Source organism: Electrophorus electricus, chromosome 2 (assembly GCF_013358815.1).
Source record: "Electrophorus electricus isolate fEleEle1 chromosome 2, fEleEle1.pri, whole genome shotgun sequence".
Taxonomy (NCBI): Eukaryota; Metazoa; Chordata; class Actinopteri; order Gymnotiformes; family Gymnotidae; genus Electrophorus; species Electrophorus electricus.
The window spans coordinates 33,044,493-33,062,853 of NC_049536.1; the positions used below are offsets into that span (position 1 = coordinate 33,044,493).

The window sequence follows — 18,361 nt, forward strand, 5'->3', positions numbered from 1 at the left end:
ATTTTGATAAGAAAGATGTGGTTTCTTATACAATAAATATTTCTTGTGTCTGTCTAGGCTACAGAGAAGCAACTTAAAAATGATTGTTTAAGTGCATGTGAGAGAAATGCGTCATGACTGTACATAAAAATTAAGTAAATAAATTTTGCAGTGCTGCTTTTATAAAGCAGCTTACATGTTGCTTAATAAAACTACTGATATTTATGGTTTTATAACTTTGTGTTGAAGTGTTATTAAATATGAATTATATGTTGATACCCTTTAACAAATATTTAGAATTTGGCTTCTGGACAGAGTTCATCATCCAGACCTTGCATAATTTGTGAGTAATGAACCAGTTATTAATGCTGTAGTTTGTAAAGATCTGTGAAATGGATTCTATAAAATATGTTTTTTCATTTACAGTGACATTTGACTCTTACTTTTTAATTATGTTCATATAGGCTATATCCTACAAGAAAAACTCAACAGAGGTATGTCAAGTATAAACTGAAGTAAAATGATAAAGTGTATATATATATATATATATGATAAAAATCATACAAGTATTAAATCAGAAGCAAGAAGTACTGGTAACCTAATGTTAGAATAAAACAATAAAGAAAGTAATTTATATTTCATCCGTCACCGCGAGACACAAAGCGGGAAAAGTACAACTTAATTAAAATATTTGACAATATACAAAATTAGTATCGTTCATAAAAATGAACGCCCTCTTAAGTAGACCCAGGGCGCCTACCCCGCTTAGACGCCCGCTGTCCCGCTCCTCCCGCACTGCTTCACTGGGCGCACTGATATCTTGTCTCCGAACTGTGATTGGTCCTCCGAGCAGGTTACTCCGCCTTGTCGGTTCAGTCACGGTGTTCAATATGGCGGAAGGCTTACGTCTGAAAATGAGGAGGAGAGGATAACGGCATGTAACTGGTTACAGTTTGCGGTTCTTTTAGCTGTGTTTTATATGCAGACAACAACTTAGTGTCTTCTATTTGTTATAACTGTGGAAAAGGACAGAATTATAAGTGCAGCTGCTCTAAAGTTAGGAAGTTGCGAATAGCCAGCTATCGGCCGAACTTGTAGGGAAAATAATCCTGCCTAGCAACCAGCTAGCGTTAACGTAATTAGCCCCATCCCTTTATTTTTCGAGAATCGCCGTCCTTTTATTCATTCAGGCCACGAAGTATTAACGGAGAAGTGTTTTAAAAAAATCTAACTACGGATGTCAAAAGTGGTCAAGCGAGTACCTCGGACATAGGTTGCTAAGGCTAGCTGCGCAAAATCCACAGCCGTAGAGTTGGAAAGGCTCCGGAGTTTGGGTTTTAACATCCAGCCAGCTCCGTGGCGCTACGCTTACTCTCTTAGCCTTTTACTCCTTTAGTCTTGTAGCCTTTCTCTCACTCGCATTATTCGTGTGTAAATGAAAACAACTCGGGATAAAAAAAAATCCAGTCAGGTAGGACAGCTATGCTAGCTAGGCTAGCTAACGGAGCCAAGTAGCCCGAGCCCGAGCCGAAAACGCAACAACAAGGTCAGCTCTCGCTGTCCGGCCAGCTGGGGTTGGATCATTCTGGAGTCTAATATTTAATCTTACCGAGTTTAATGTTATGGTAAATCCAGCAAGGTGAAAGTCACGGTGGTCGTCTTTCGCAGGACTGAAAAACATCGGGATTGTTTGGCCAAGTGACTCGGTTTTGCCAGAAGACATGGCTCGCCACGGTGCTGTCCAGAGAGGTCTTCCAGGGGTGCAGGTACCGTTAGCCAAGAGTTCCGGAAAAAAACGAGTATAAAGTGATAATTGTGCGGCGATAAAATATTTATGTATGAATGTAGGAAAATTAATGTCCTTGAATGGCCATACGTTAATAAACACAAGTCAATCTGATTACGGTCTGCTTAATGATTAACGGGGTCTCTTGAGTCTGCTATCATGGTATTAAAACACTTCAAGTTTTAAACCAGCTTTTGCGTTGCGGTTGTTTTGCTCCACCTGACCAACAGATTAAGTAGCTAAGTTTTTTCGCGTTTATTTGTAGTTCTTGGAGTTCTGTCTGCTTTGTGTCCCACTTATGAAGCTGCTCTGCTGTGTGTAATATTACTTGAACATTTCTCAGCTAAACTGTAGTGCGAAGTTGATGTTCAGCTGCGACGCAAACAGATTTGGTTTCCTGGGGAGTTTACTGAGAACCCATGAATAACACCGGAAAGCGTTGAGAGTGGTGAGGCAATACTCTAGACTTTAACTAAAAGTGACTGATAAGAAATGAAAACATCTGACAGGAAAATATCTGCTTCGGGTCGAAGCAGCAGCATTTTTTTTAACGCACCCAACTCGTGGCAAATGAGGCAGAATTTGATTGAGTCGTGCATAGTATGAAAGGTGTTCAAACTGCATTATCAGCAGTTCCCCCAAATGAGCATGTGTTCACCCTAAGGGCTGCAGCATCACTGAGTCATGGTGCCAAGGACTGCAGTGGCTTTAGGGCTCAATAAGCTAATTCATACAGTCATTTCCTCTCTCCAGAATCACTGCAAAATATGAAATGTTAGTCAAATGTTAGTCTGCCATTACTCATCATTTACTCACAAAACTGCAGTAATTGTGTTCTTACATAAAGTAACCATGCTTGGTCTGTCTAACAGTCATGTCTGTTCTATGTACGATGTCTGTGACATGGTCTATCTCAATTCATGTGAGCCCTAAGGAGACAGAACTGCAGTGCAAACTTGTTGAGTTTGCACTTATGTTATTACTGACTTACACTATATGGCCAAAAATATGTGGACACCCCCCTAGTTGAGTCTGTTTCAATAATACCCATTGCTACTAGTTGCACATAGCAGCTAGCACATGTACAAAGCCATGCAATCTCTATGGACAAACATTGGCATTATCATAGGATACCACCTTTTGATACAAGTCGTATTCATGAAATATTTTCCCTGCTACATCTGCCCCAGGCAACTGTTAGTGCTAATAACAGCTCAGCCATAAAGCAGCACATCCTGCAAACTCACACAGCAGGGTCACCAAGTGCTGAAGCATGTAACATGTCAAAATAATCTAATGTCTGCTGCATCATAAAACTGCCTCTGGAAATAACATCAGCACAAGAACTGTGCAGTGGGAGCTTCATGGAAGTTGGAATCTGTTCTCGAGCAGATGTGCACAAGCCTAAAATTACTGAGCATAGTGTCAAGTGTCAGTTGCAGTGGTGTAAAACATGTCACCACTTGACTGGAACAGTAGAAACCTGTTCTCTTAACTGATGAGATAACATATCACTGTGTGGTAGTCTTATGGATGAATCTGGGTTTGGTGGATGCCACAAGGAATATCTACTTGAAAGCATAGTGCCAGCAGTAAAGTTTGTTGAGAGAAGCTAAAGTTCTGGTCCTGTTTTTGAGGAGGTGGGCCCCTTTAGTCCCAGAGCTGATTTCAACCCCACTGAACACCTTTGGAATGAAAGCCATACTCATCAAATATCATTGCCTTATTTCACAAATACTCCTTTGACTAAATTGACATGAATTCCTATAGATACACTTCAAAGAAATTGGAAAGCTTTTCCAGAAGAGTGGAGGCTGTTATTATTGCATAACTCCACACTAATCTCTGTGGCTTTGACCCGCCCCTTAGGGTTGGTGCGGTGCAGTATCAAATGAGGCATCGAGCTTCAGATTCAACCCAGGCTGGACCTGCTGACTGATTAAACATAACAAGGGTTCCCAGCACTGCAACTCTGCCTGCCTGTGTTTCCCACTGAAACAATAGATAGTCAACACAATCATGTTCACCTTGATTGGTCTTCTGTTATCTTTGCAATTGCAGCCACCACTCCTAAAGTTGTACTCCAGTTAGTTATCCTGAAATCACTGGTCAGAAGATGAGCTTCTTTGAGTTTCAGACAGTCATTCAGTTTAGATCTGATTTTTATTTCAGAATAATGTCAGTGGGTAAACTTGCTTATCATTGTAACAATGGACTGCAGCCCACTGTATTGCTGCATATTGTATAATAAATAATGTGCTCTTCTGGAAACATAAAACCAGACAGCTCATAGAGACTGTGATCATTTGTTTGTAAGCACAGGTCAAAAATCATAATGTCCAAACATGCAAACTCCTGACTAGAAATCTTTGCTGAGCTTATCAGCATCAAACTAGTTCACTGAGCAACCACAAAGAGATGCAAGTGTCCCTCTCAAACATTTACAGCAATAGCTTGATCTCCTGGTCTTTTAATGGAAGCATAGCCCAAGCGTGTTAATGGATTGCAGGGTTATCTTTTTGAATGCCAGCTTGTGCCTGTAAGCCCTTTTATTGTCCATCTGATTAGCTGTTTAGAGCTCAGCCGAGCCCTTTAACATCATTATGTACGCTACTGCACTGTTGCCCTGCATTGCTGGATACGTCTGGTGAGCAACGCCCCATTTTACAGTCATGATAAGAGTTTCCATCTTTCTGACAGAGTGCTAATGTGAGTAACGTTCAGATGAGAGAAACGGCACAAATGGCATCTAACGGGCAACAGGTACATTACTACAATTTTATTGCATGCATCGATCAGTGGTTTCGGTGTTTTGTGGCTGTGAATATAGCTAAAATAGTTGATAATAGTTGGTAAGATACAGGTTGGCTGTGCTTGATACAGAAATTACAGGCTTATTTCTGTGGCCTTAAGTGTATGGCACAGCTTAGCTGATTATGATGCGGTCGTTTCAGCAGATTCGTCTTGCCCGCAAATTAGTTCATGTTCATTTTATTGTATTCAGTTCAGTTTTTATTATGTTCTGCTCATGTGCTTGACTAAACTAGTCACAGGTTGAAATAAAAAAAAAAAAGCATACTGCCTAAGCTCTGTGGGGCGAGACTGTAGGTCACTACTCTCCAGTGCTACGGCATCTACCTTGCAGTGATCAGAGTCCCTTGAGACCTTTTACTCCCTTGCTGTAAGCAGATAAAGTGGTGTAACGTCATGTGTTTTTAGATTACATTATACAGTGCCTCCAAGTAGTAGTCAACCCCCTGCAGATTTTGCAAATAATTTAGAGCCTTCAAACTTTGAACAAGACTAGCATTTATTAACAGATGCCTAAATATTACAAACAAAAAGTACAAGTTGCTCAATTAAATTATAATACATTTTAAACATAATTTAGGGTCAATTATTATTCAACCCCTAGGTTTAATAATTGTGGAATAACCCTTGTTTGCAATTACAGCTATTAATCGCTTTTTATAAGGCCTGATCAGGCCGGCACAGGTCTCTGGAGTAATCTTGGCCCACTCCTCCATGCAGATCTTCTCCAAGTTGTCTAGGTTCTTTGGGCATCTCTTGTGGACTTTGATCTTGAGCTCCTTCCACTAGTGTTTAATTGGGTTAAGGTCAGGAGACTGACTAGGCCACTGCAACACCTTGATCTTTTCCCTCTTAAACCAGGCCTTGGTTTTTTTTGGCCATGTGCTTGGGGTTGTTGTCCTATTGGAAGACTAAATGACGACCCATCTTAAGATCCATGATGCAGGAGCAGAGGTTTTTGGCCAAAATCTCCAGGTAGGCTGTGCTATCCATCTTCCCCTGGATGCAGACCAGATGGCTGGGCCCCTTGGTTGAGAAGCAGCCCCACAGCATGATGTTGCCACCACCATGCTTGACTGTAGAGATGGTATTCTTGGGGTTGTATGCAGTGCCATCCTCTCGCCAAACACCCCGGGTGTGGTCGGCACCAAAGACCTCGATCTTGGTCTCATCAGACCAGAGAACCTTGAACCAGTCTGCCTCAGAGTCCTGCAAGTGATCATGAGCAAACTAGACGGGCCTTGACATGACACTTTGAAAGTACGGGCTCGCCTGGAACGGAGACCATTGTGGTGGAGTACGTTACTTATGGTATTTATGTCCCCACCGCCATGAGATCTTCCTGGAGCTCCCGCCTTGTTGTCCTTGGGTCAGCCTTGACCGTTTGGACAAGCCTGGCCTCAGCACAGGAGGAAACTTTGAAAGGCTGTCCAGGCCGTGGAAGGCTAACAGTAGTTCCGTAAGCCTTCCACTTCCGATGCTCCCAACGGTGGAGACTTCTTGGAAAGGGTTTTGTACCCCTTGCCAGCCATGTGACCCTCCACAATTTTGTCTCTGATGGCCTTGGAATGCTCCTTAGTCTTTCCCATGTTGACCATGTATGAGTGCTGTTCACTTGTTTGGGGAGGGGCTTTTATAGTCAGAAAAGGCGGGAAAAAACAGAAAATTAATCCAAGCATGTGAAGCTCATTGATCTTAATATCTCAATTACTTCTTAATACTTGAGGGAACCACACAGAATTCTGGTGGTTTGAGGGGCTGAATAATAATTGACCCTCTGGTAAACTTTGCAAAACTAAAAAAAATAATAATAATAATAATAATAAAGAGAAATAGCATTCTTTTTTGCTGCAGTGCATTTCACATGTCCAGGCCCATCTACAGTCAAAATTTCACAATGCTAAGTTAACTCCAAATGTGAAACCTGCAAAATCTGCAGGGGGTTGAATACTACTTGGAGGCACTGTACATGAGTGGTTGCATGTAGCTCAAGTAGGTTCTTAAAAGTTTTTTTTAACTAGTATTTTTTAGATAATTTACCAAAGTGTTTGCAGGAAGTGGGTATTTGTAAGCAGGAGTAGCTCATCACTAGAATGTTGTTTATTTTGACCTTTTAAAACAAACAAACCAACAAAAACTCATTACTTTCAGGTTTACGTTCACCTTCTTTATTTGTCTTTTGACTGGTGCATATGCTGATTTGATCCCCCCTTTTTTTGGGCTCTGCCGAGAATAAGATACCAAAAATTCAGTGTACTCAAAAGTAATTATCCATAAAAAAGTAAACAGTGCTGATCAATGTATTTGTGCTTATATTGGGAGCAGAATTTCAAAGCTGATCCAGAAGAATTGTTCACAAAACTGGAGAAGATTGGGAAGGGTTCATTTGGAGAGGTGTTCAAAGGGATAGACAATCGCACGCAGAAGGTGGTGGCCATTAAGATCATCGACCTGGAGGAGGCAGAGGACGAGATAGAGGACATCCAGCAGGAGATCACTGTGCTAAGCCAGTGCGACAGCCCCTTCGTCACAAAGTATTACGGATCATATCTAAAGGTAAGCAAGCTGGCAATTCTGTTTAATGCCCAAATGTCAGAAGTAAGACCAATATCTTTGCTGAGAAGGTATTGGATTGTTGCTCTGTTGGGGGGGTGGGGGGGAATCTTGACTCTATAGTCAAAAACTAAAAATGTCACCCTGGTCTGTATTACCCATGCAAGAAAACCTATCTAGAAGGAAGCAATAATCCTTGATGTCAGTTACTTTGTGTGCGCATACAGTATATAGATGGGAAGTGTAAGCACAAGGTGTGCATGATTTTGGAGGAGGAGCTTTGGAGAAAGGTTCAGAAGGAGGACGCAGTATTGGAGAAGGGGGGGGGGTCTAGCAGAAGGTAGCAGGAACTGTAATATTGATTACAGCAGCTTTAAAATGTGTGGCTAAAGTTTGCTACCAGAGTAACAAATCTCACAGTCAGAGTGATTACGTCATAGATGCACCAGTATGGTTCTTGAATCGCGTCGTCTCTGCTCTGCCATGGTCCTCGTGGTTTGGAGAGGCAGTGGGGAGAAGTGAGCTATCGTCATTAAGCAGACATATCTATGGTGCTTGAGGCATTTCTCCTCTTTTAGTTATAGACTGTTTTTTAACTGATGACTGTAACATCAGTGCTAAGATGAAGCCTCGTCAGAGATCAGTCTCGTCATTTATGAATCGTTAAAAGGGTGCATAATATTGGCAAAATACTTTGTTGTGATCACATTGCTAAATTCTGCCTTATACCTTGTAGTTTAGGCTATTGATACACATTGGGTACATTATTTGAACCAAAACTATTTATCTTTTTTAGATAATGTGAATACCATAATTGCTAATTGATTCAGAGCAGTGTTCATAGCAAACGTTTATTTTGCTTGCTTGCTTGTTTGTTTGGTGTTTATCCAACATTGTCTTCTTTTAAGGAAGATGCACAAATGTCCAAAGTCTCAGTTTTATTTCTAATCATTTTTGCTTCTTGTGCTGTTCTTCTGAACTGGAGCCCTAAAAACCCAGGCATGCTATAGCCTGAGGAGACTTGAGCTGTGCTTCTAGTCGAGCTCTAAAAGCTCTGGTGCCAAACTTCACAGAGACAAACGGCATGAATGGATGACTGACACATTCAGACATGACCTACCTATGTAGTCGGTGTAGCACGTAGTGGATGGACGCTGAAGAGGAAGGAAAGAATAAGAAGTGTTTGTGGAGACTGTGATTCTAGGGAGGTGCAGGGGAAGTGTGTTCGCATGCTACGAAGGTGAGAAAACATCTAAATACACAGCCTATTTTAGGCCACATGTGAAAGAACGGTGCACCTTCTCCCTGTCAGTCAGCCTTGAAAACCCCTTGACAAGCTGTATTTTGAATGCAAGTGTCTGTGTACACATACACATTTGTGTTATCTGGTGCTCCTGAGGTGCTGGTTTTGTGTATGTAAGCACACACAAGGTGCCCACTATGCCAGATATTTGCCTAGATCAGGATTTGGCATCTGTATCACTTGATAGTAGCAGCACTGGATGGCTTACAGTTACAGCATTTGGCAAATGCTCCTATCCAGAACAGCTTGCATATTCATCAGTATAACAGTATGCGTATTCCATGGGAGTTGAACCTGTGACCTCTGTGTTGCCTTCACCTTGTACTACCTGCCCTAGCAGGTGAGCTACAGCAGCGCATGTCTGCTGGCCCTGTCTCAGGTGCTCACTGATTCAGGGACTCTCCGTCAGCTTTAGACCTGTGCATTTTCCTTATATTACTTTCAGGTGCACTTCAGGTCATAAAGCAAACACCCTGTCAGGTTTGTTAACAAGGTGCAGTTTGGAGTTGTTATGTTGGCTTACCTGTGTAGAAGGTAGAGAGAGGGGTGGGTGCTGTTCCAGCACTATGGCCGTGACGTTTAGACTAGGCCTAATATTGGAAACTAAAATGCCTCAGCTCATGGACAACCTTAGCATCTGTGAATTCATTTTTGTAACTTTTATTGTAACCTCTGCAGGTGAATACAGACAAATCCTCAAAATTCATATAATCATTTCTGTCTTAAATATGTAGCATTTTATTAGGATAATGGATGGGACACATTAATGGTAGAGTACAGGTTTTCTACAAACTCTGAATTTTAAAGACAATTGCAGAACGTATTACATGTGTACCATGAAAATGTTTTTGAAGGAACACAGTGTACGTTTCAAAATATGTATTGTTTTTGGAATAATTTATATAGAGAATACCAGACATTTTAACATTGTGAAAGTGATGTAAGAACCAGTCCTCAACAAACTATATAAAGCACATGCTTGAACAGTGAGTTTTAACATGAAACAGTAAAATTAGTAATTCTGAAAAACCAAAAATGAAATTTTTATCTCAGTCACCATTAAGATCCTCAGGCATCCTCGACTGGAGCCGTCACCCTTAACGTAACCTCAGTTTGAGCGACAGGTAGCGTGAGCAAATTAGATGGTGCCTGCTCCATAAACTAGCTGGGTACCTCGTGCACGTTCAGATTGCCTCTCTAGTAGGAAATGTATACTGAAAACATATAGCTGGAAGGTTACAGCAGAATGAGTTATGGCAAGAAAATTACTCAGATTTTCATCGTGACCCAGGAACACAAATAATACTGGAGATATGCTAATATGTTTCATTTTGCTAAGGTTTACAGATGATCATGATTATAATCATGTTCACTTGACTAAAAACATTGGTGCAATGTGGCAAAACTGCTGTACACCCAGAACATACTACATCAGCTTTGCAGTTTTATTTTAGACTGTGAAGGTTGTGTAATGTCTGTAACATCATGTCCATAACACATCATTAAAGTTTTAAGAAGTAACAAAGACAGACATCATACTTTACATTGATGTCAATAGGTTTTGCACAGAATGTTTGATATAATTGCATCAACACCGAGTGGTAGAAACTCATGCTATAAAATGTCATGTATGTGGTTTGGCTATGAAACTCACTGACTCATTAAGGCTTATATGTTTATGGTGCTGTTCTGTTAGCTCAAGCTGAACATACACATTGCTCCATCATTCCCTTGTCAATCTGGAAGATGCTAAAGATCTCATTTTGTTGAAAACTGCAGTCCATTTATCCTGTTTTTGAAACAGTGTAATTTGGCCATTTGAAAAATGTTTCTGTATGGGTATACCCCTTTGTTTATGGTGTAAAAATAGTACAATTGCCTATAAAACAGAGTGGTTACATAAAACAAAATATAAGATAGACAAATTAAGCATTTTAACAACAGTTCTGGTTGTGCACACAACCTTTCTTTCCCCAGGTAAGGTTGATATTTGCATGGAACTGTTTGTAGTTAAAGGCACTGCGCTGCTCATCCTGGACTTTGGTGCAGGAAATGACAAAACTGTGCAAGGACCATTTTGAGCACACAAGGTTTTGTGAGGGAGATGAGATATAATGTTGTTGATGTCTGTGCAGCAGTAAGATGAGGTCTGTTGGAGGGTCCTACGGTTTTATCTGGCTGCAGCTTCCATTACTTTTGCCCTAGATATTGTAGAGTGGCCCTCTCCGAGAGAGAGAGAGAGAGAGAGAGAGAGAGAGAGAGAGAGAGAGAGAGAGAGAGAGAGAGAGAGAGAGAGAGAGAGAGAGAGAGAGAGAGAGAGAGAGAGAGAGAGAGAGAGAGAGAGAGAGAGAGAGAGAGAGAGAGAGAGAGAGAGAGAGAGAGAGAGAGAGAGAGAGACCACCTATCGCTGTACATGGGTTGTTGCAGTGTTCAAGTTCATCCAAAGAACAACTGACAAGCACATCATATCACAAGAATAACATAGAAGAGGAAGGATGTGTCAGTTTCTTATGAGGAAAAGATTCCACATATATGCTTCAGAGGATCTGACTCACTTCTGCTTCTCTGGAGAACACCGTTACTCATCCTTTAGCCCTGTCATGCTGCTTTTTCATGGCCTGCCATGAAAATTGAATTCTGTGGGAAGTCTTTTTTTCCCCTGTTTTTATTTTTTTTAAGCTAGTAAGTGCAGGATGTTTTAAATATTTAGTGTCGCAGTCAAATCCTTCTGCTTGAGTTTGCTACTTCTCGCTGACCAAATTATGATAAAAACAAAAGTTGTTTATTATTAATTGCAAAATAAGTCTATCTGTCTATCCTTTAAGTCTAATTCAGAACCATGATTGTTTTGAATGAATTTACTAAACCATTAATCCTTGTCCATCTGAAGTGTCTAGAGACCATCAGCAAAATTCTTTCAAATTAGTATTTTGAAAATCACTCAGACTGACCTCTCTGGCAACACTAAAGCAAATCCTGTCTCTCTCACACACTGTCACAGGGCACAAAGTTATGGATTATAATGGAGTACTTGGGAGGAGGGTCAGCACTGGACTTGGTAAGTAGTGTCTAATTTTGGTCTCCACCATGCTTATCTAATTCTAAATGGGATTTGTTGGCCTACGCAGTTCTTCCCATAGAGGCTTAGTCAGAACAATGACATGTGGCTTCCGGATGTGTCCGATCACTCCGTCACACTGTTCTCTCTCCGGCAGCTGGATCCAGGTCCGCTAGATGAGTCCCAGATTGCCACTATACTTCGAGAGATCCTTAAAGGACTGGAATACTTGCATTCGGAAAAGAAAATCCACAGAGACATCAAAGGTACCCTCCAAATCCACACTTTACATGCATTATGCCAGCTTTGTAGACAGACTGGACTATGTCTTACACTGGATAAAAGGGAATTATAAAACTGCACATCAGGCATGGATGTTGTACCGCACACGTTTAGAATTTTCGATCTGCGTGTTCGCGCACGTCTTTGTGTGTCTCCACAGCTGCTAATGTGCTGCTGTCGGAGCAGGGTGACGTGAAGCTGGCGGACTTTGGTGTGGCTGGCCAGCTCACAGACACACAGATCAAGAGGAACACATTCGTGGGCACACCGTTTTGGATGGCGCCTGAAGTCATAAAACAGTCAGCCTACGATTCAAAGGTCAGGACTGCCACTCTGACCTCATCACGTATAACCTCAGCTGCATTCTGTAGTGCTCATCAGCTCCTGGCTAAGTACTCAGACTGCCTTTATGGTTGCTAATGACAGTCATGGTTTTCTTGAAATGGTGCGCAGTTTCTCTGTGTGGTTAGTGTACTATAGAGAGGCTATGCTGGCTCAGCTAAGACCACATCTGAAGATGATTGCATTACCATATGACTGCTTGCAGGCTATACATCCTTACTGTTAAAAGCCGTTTGTGGTGGCATAGGTGGTTTCCAGTGGCATTATATAATTCACTAATTTCCCTTATTATGTGTGTCAGTTTCGTGTTATTGCTAGATGGGTAATGTGGTATCATAATGGCGATTGGATCCACCATGTCACCAGAATCCACAACTTTTTTTGCTCTTTTTCAATATTCACTCTTGACTTGAAAATCATTTGATGATACACTTACATTTTTTACCTTATGTGGATATCCAAGTATGTCATCCAGTGTTCTCAGCCCTATCACCATGGAAAATTCAAATCGTGAACTATTTGCATATTTTAGTTCTTTGTGATTTCTGCACATTGCTGCCCCTGTTGTTGTTGTTTTTTTTCTATTTCTCTGAATGCTGTTTAGCTCTGTGAAATGGTATAAATGATATTGTGCATTAGTAGTAGGTCTAAGCAGTGAGTCATAGCTCACACACCTGCACTTACTCACACAAATATAGCATTTCGGTTTGCCTCAGCTACCAGTATGATCTTGGTGGTTTTCAGAGTGAAATATTAAGCAACAGCAAGATGCACAACTATATAGTCCCCTTGAACAGTCTGCATCAGTTTCTCACACTGCTGAAGCCCCTTTTACATGAGGCCATAATGATTCAGTCTGATGGTGTTAAATCATATATAGATAGATTCCATACTCTCCATGCACTTAATAATTGCACAGCAATGCACAGTAATGCCTGGTGAACCACGGTGTGTGTGTGTGTATGTGTCTGTGTGTGTGTATGTGTGCGTGCGTGCGTGTGTGTGTTCCAGGCAGATATCTGGTCGTTGGGTATAACTGCGATAGAGCTGGCCAAAGGAGAGCCGCCTCATTCTGAGCTGCACCCCATGAAAGTGCTGTTCCTCATCCCAAAGAATAACCCGCCCACTCTGCAGGGCAGCTACAGCAAGCCGCTCAAGGAGTTTGTGGAATCCTGTCTCAATAAAGAGCCCAGCTTTGTGAGTGCTAGGCCTGCGAACCAAAAACACTTAGGTGTCTGCCATACCAGCATGGTGCCACTGCTGCTTGTGAAGTGTCAACCACTTCATTTAAAGGCCTTTTGTTAGTACATTTGCAATGTCTCCTGCACGTTCAGTGCAACTTTTAACATTAGTGTCTGTATATTACAATGCTAATGCATTTTGAGAAATTTTCCAAATACACAGCCTCCTGAGTTTTGGGATAATCATGGTGTTTTGTGTGTTGTGTTTTTTTTTTTTTTTGTTTGTTTGTTTTTAGTAACTAATAGGATGTCTGCATTGTCTATATCTGCAGAGGCCCACAGCCAAGGAGCTCCTGAAACATAAGCTAATTGTGCGATACGCTAAAAAGCCCTCATACCTCATCGAGCTCATCGACAGGTACAAGCGCTGGAAGGCTGAGCAGCGTCAAGATGAGTCCAGCTCTGAGGAGTCCGACTCGTAAGCACTGACTTGTTACTCTTTTGTAAACCTTTTAAATATCAGTCAGGTTATTCACTGTTCATCATCCTTTAATTCATGAGTATTTATGCATGCACACCTGTGTGCGTGTATCTGAATGTGTGAGGATCAAAATTATATGGAGGCTGTCCATGTTATTAGGAGCTGAGGGTGAACAGTGAATACCCTCACATACATTTGCCTTACTAATACTATGCTGAAATAAATATACTTACAAGAAGTGGCCTTTTCAGGGCAAATAGTTCATCCCCTACATGAATGGGCCTGCTGGTAACCCCAGAGATGAGTGTGATTATAGCATCAGCCTACAGTGGAAAGTCACCAGTCACCAAAACTACACAGGCATATATTAGAAAGTGATGCAGCAGTCACATACATTTATGCCTGAGACTCCACGTCCCACCGCTTCCTTATGCAGAGCTGTAAAAATGGGTGTGCAATGGCTTCACCTGCTGAATCATGTGTCTATAAACATGTAGTCTTTGTGTTTAATGTGTTGCTCATTCTTGATTGTAATGAGGTAAGCTCATGTAAACACAGTGATGCCTACAGGAGTGGATTGTATAATCACGACGCTAATTTCAAATAGATGGAGCTCAAAAGGAAGCTAATGTTACATTTGTAAGAATAAGCAGTCAATTATGTACAGATTATGTAAAGAACATTTCAAGCCAGAATTACTGTTAATATATTTTTGTAGATTAGCATAACTGTTATGGCTTTGACAATACTCATTTTAAGTTTGTGCGTGTGTCTCTGTGTGTGTTTGCGTAGGGAGTCAGACGGACAGGCAACAGGAGGGAGTGACTCAGGAAACGATGACTGGATCTTTAACACCATCAGAGAGAAGGACCCTGAAAAGGTCCAGAATGGAGTCACTCAGCATGCTGAGCTGGACCGCAACCAGGTGAGGAAGACATGCACGCACGCTCGCTCGCTCGCTCACTCACTCACTCACTCACTCAATCTCTCTCTCTCTCTCTCTCTCACCACCTTCCTTAGGCATTCACAACACTCCCATTACAGAGCCATCAGTAACATTAGCCTGATGTGTTTATCTAAACCTTTGCACACACAGCTTGCCAATACAGGAAGCATCTTTGCAATTACAGGAAGCCTATGGTAGAGTGATTATCATCAATTGTCCCACTTCAGTCACGCTTTCATCATTTACACATATGCATTTGGCCTGCTGAGAAATGGGGTTCTTCAGCTCCTGCCGTGATGTGGTAAGGCTGCAGGCTCTGTGCCAGCCCCTCGTAGCCACACTTACACCGTCGTTGAGCTAGAGAGGGTCCCTGTGTTTCACAGCCATGACCAGAGGTGGCCATGCTGAAGCCACGAGGGCCTTGGCTGTTTTCCACCAGCTGTGTATTTTTAGTCAGTGAATTTGAAGAGTGGGAAGTTTTTAGTTCCGTTTCTTCTACTGCAGCTGCAAGTGGTGATGAGCGACTGTATGGCTGATAATTTACTGGAGGGAGCAGCTGAGCTTTTGCTCATTTCAGTAGGTCGAGAGGCGAGCTAGGTGTGTGTGTGTGTGTGTGTGTGTGTGTGTGTGTGTGTGTGTGTGTGTGTGTGTGTGTGTGTGTGTGTGAGAGAGAAAGAGAGAGAGAGAGAGAGAGAGAGAGAGAAAGAAAGAAAGAAAAGAAACTCCCTGGGTGGAGCTAAGAAAGAAACTTTGGGAGGACCCTGACTCAAGAGGAAACCTCCATCCTCCTTGGACAGCCCAGCTTACAAACAGTCCATTAAATATTGTCTCTGTGGCCCATTCAGTATAGGTGTTGGAGTCTCAGCTGCTCCATTGGGTCTAAGACGGGCGAGCTGTTTCAGCATCCATTAGAGTAGATGGAGTGGGTGGAGGAATATGGCAGCATCTGTTCATCTCCTAGCATCACCAGGATATTTTCTGGTGTCACTTCAGATACTTCCTCACCAATGAGCAGGTCTAACCCGGTGTTGGCATCATCTCAGCAGTAACATGCAAATAAAACAGTAAGCTGTATTTATATCTATAAACATGTACAACAGATGAACAGTCCGTAAACAGTAGGCATGTGGCAGTGATCAGCATGCAGCTCCAGCAGGTCTGTTTATGACTAAAAAGGGAGGGCCACATGGTGACCAGAGTCCTGAGGGCTGTCTGAGATATTGCGTTCCTCCCATATCGTCTGAGTGCAAGCATGAAGCTGCCAAAGAACACCGTCAGCACCTCAGATTACCAGAAAACTCTATGATCAGGGGAACCCAGGCTCTGGTCCTTTATTGACAGGATGCGAACCAAAAGCTTGAGTGAATATATCTCAACCTAGATTTAAAAACTTGGGAGTGTATCTGAGTCCTGAATTAAAACTGGAAGGTTATTCCATAACAGAGCGACTTTATAGGAGAAGGCTTTTCCCCAAGCTGTAATCTTACAAATCGTAGGAACTAAGAGGTGCCGTGCATTTTGACAACACCATAGGCTTGGTGAGTTATAGTATTCAGTGAGTTCACTCAGACCCTTTAGAGCTTTGTACATCAACAAGAGAATTTTAAAGTCCAATTTAACTGGGAGCCAGTACAGTCTTGAAAGAACAGGATTAATATGGTCCAACATGTTTGCCTGTTTTATAACATCCTAGTACATGTCATAAGCTTTACTGTTTTAATAAATTGATATAGAAATTAGTTTTCATTCCATTTATGTATGGAATGTATATATGTTGAACATATATGTTCTCTGGAATAACCTTAAATCTCCATGACTGGCCAAAGTTTGTGTTGTGTTGCAGCAGGGCCTTGTGTTGGTTAAGTCCTAGCTCACAGAAATGCTGTACGATGTTTTTGGCTCAGATGTTGTCATACCCTCTGTCACTCAGGTAGAGGGCAGTCCACAGCGGCCTTTGTCCCAGAGCTTGTCCACCATCATATCTCCACTGTTTGCTGAAGTAAGTACATAATCAAACATTTATGTCCCCTGTAGCTGCTGTTAGGATTTTCGCAGCTCTAGTTGTTCTGTAGGAAGGGTTTGATTGGCTACAGTAGTACAGTGCTGGGCTGCTGGGAGCACTCCCCTGTAGACCACCACCACTCTGTTACATGACCATTTCATCTGCAGGCTAATTCCACCGGCAACTCCTGCATTGGCTCGGAGCTGCGGTATAAATAAATAACGGGGTGAAGAAGGAATAGTCCTATAGTTGATGGCTCCTTCGTGCAGACCTCCTCTCTTGGGTGGCCTGTGGAAGTGGGTCAGGTGCACGGGACCAGAAACAGCCCCACTGGTCGTGCACGCAGTACTGTGATAGATCACTGTCCCTCTCTGTCCCACCGTCAGCTGAAGCAGAAGGGAGAGGCGAGTAACAGCAAGTCTGAGGCCGTGGAGGAGCTGAGGGAGGCCATATTCCTGGCAGAAGAGGCATGCCCGGGTATCTCTGACTCCATGGTGGCAGAGCTCGTGCAGAGACTGCAAAGGTAGAGCTTATGCCACCAGCCTTCTCCCTCTACAGCACACAGTTAGAATTTGTGGGCAAAAGGCGTTGTGTAAAGGAGAAAAGGCCAGGGTGCTACTTTTAAATTTTTTTAAGTAGCGTGAATATACACTTCCAACTGCTTTTCCTTTCCTCTGTTTCTCTGAACCTCGTCTGTTCTGTCCGGCAGGTTTGCCGTTCCGAGGACACCATCTCATTGACAGCTGCTGCGGCTTCTCGCCCCACCCCCTTGTGGCTGTGGGTACGCCCCCCTCTCACGCTCCCTCACAGCCCCTGGCTGCAGCTCCAGCCCCATATTCTCTTATAATCTTGGGTTACATAGCAAACAAAAGGTGTCTGGGGGTGGCGTGGGGCCTGGGTGAGGTTGACCTCTGTCAGCCCACTCCCACCTGCTTAGCAGTGCACCTTCTCCAGCTTAGGCTGTGACAGAGCAATGGTTAGTTGCACCAGCAGCGTGTAGGATCCTTCCATATGTCATTTGTAAAATGACATCAGTCTTAATGAAATTATTTCATCCTTAACTTAATATTGATAGTTGCTAAATTCAAAGGCATCATGATTTCTCAGTAATCAACTTTCATGTTTTAGCTAAACTGATTCTTGAATTCCTTTCACTAGCCAAACCAAATGGCTAGTTAACATTTCACTAGATAACATAATCCGTTGATAGCTGCGATCATGCAAGAAGCTGTGGTTATTTTATAATGATAAATGTGTGTGTGTGTGTGTGTGTGTGTGTGTGTGTGTGTGTGTGTGTGTGTGTATATATATATATATATATATATATATATATATATATATATATATATATATATAAATCTTTTTTTTATTGCTTGTTTCTGCATGGTAGATTTTATTTGCAGATTGCATGATCAGTTTAAGACTTGGTTTACACCTGCTACTTCACTGGTGTAAAATTTACACTAGTGTTGGGTGAAGTAAGCATATGGCTTGGGTAGAGGTTGGATAGCTGGTGCCACCCAGGCAGAAATCCCTTTGCAAATGTTCAGTAATGTGAAGCCATTAAAAGGTGTGTTCAGCTCCTGCTGTGTGTGCGTGTGCGAATGTGGGCGCAAAGCCATGCTCTAGGGTGCAGG

The 18,361-nt window shown here is 42.2% G+C and overlaps 1 protein-coding gene across 3 annotated transcripts; it reads left to right on the plus strand.

The window, feature by feature from the left end:
• The first annotated feature begins 862 nt into the window (after nt 1-862).
• On the plus strand, nt 863-18,019 carry stk24a (serine/threonine kinase 24a (STE20 homolog, yeast)). 3 transcript variants are annotated; one of them, XM_027014756.2, is made up of 13 exons: nt 863-913; nt 1,648-1,745; nt 4,466-4,528; nt 6,902-7,132; nt 11,434-11,490; nt 11,648-11,756; nt 11,933-12,090; nt 13,126-13,311; nt 13,628-13,773; nt 14,569-14,701; nt 16,653-16,721; nt 17,111-17,247; nt 17,434-18,019. In XM_027014756.2, exons 2-13 carry the CDS (start codon nt 1,701-1,703, stop codon nt 17,462-17,464), a joined length of 1,365 nt encoding a protein of 454 aa, XP_026870557.2. In that variant the 5' UTR covers nt 863-913; nt 1,648-1,700; the 3' UTR covers nt 17,465-18,019. The 3 variants fall into 3 exon arrangements, with proteins under 3 accessions (XP_026870557.2, XP_026870558.2, XP_026870559.2); XM_027014757.2 differs by lacking the exon at nt 863-913 and adding an exon at nt 1,433-1,525; XM_027014758.2 differs by lacking the exons at nt 863-913; nt 4,466-4,528 and having other exon boundaries at nt 1,665-1,745.
• Nucleotides 18,020-18,361: the final 342 nt, after the last annotated feature.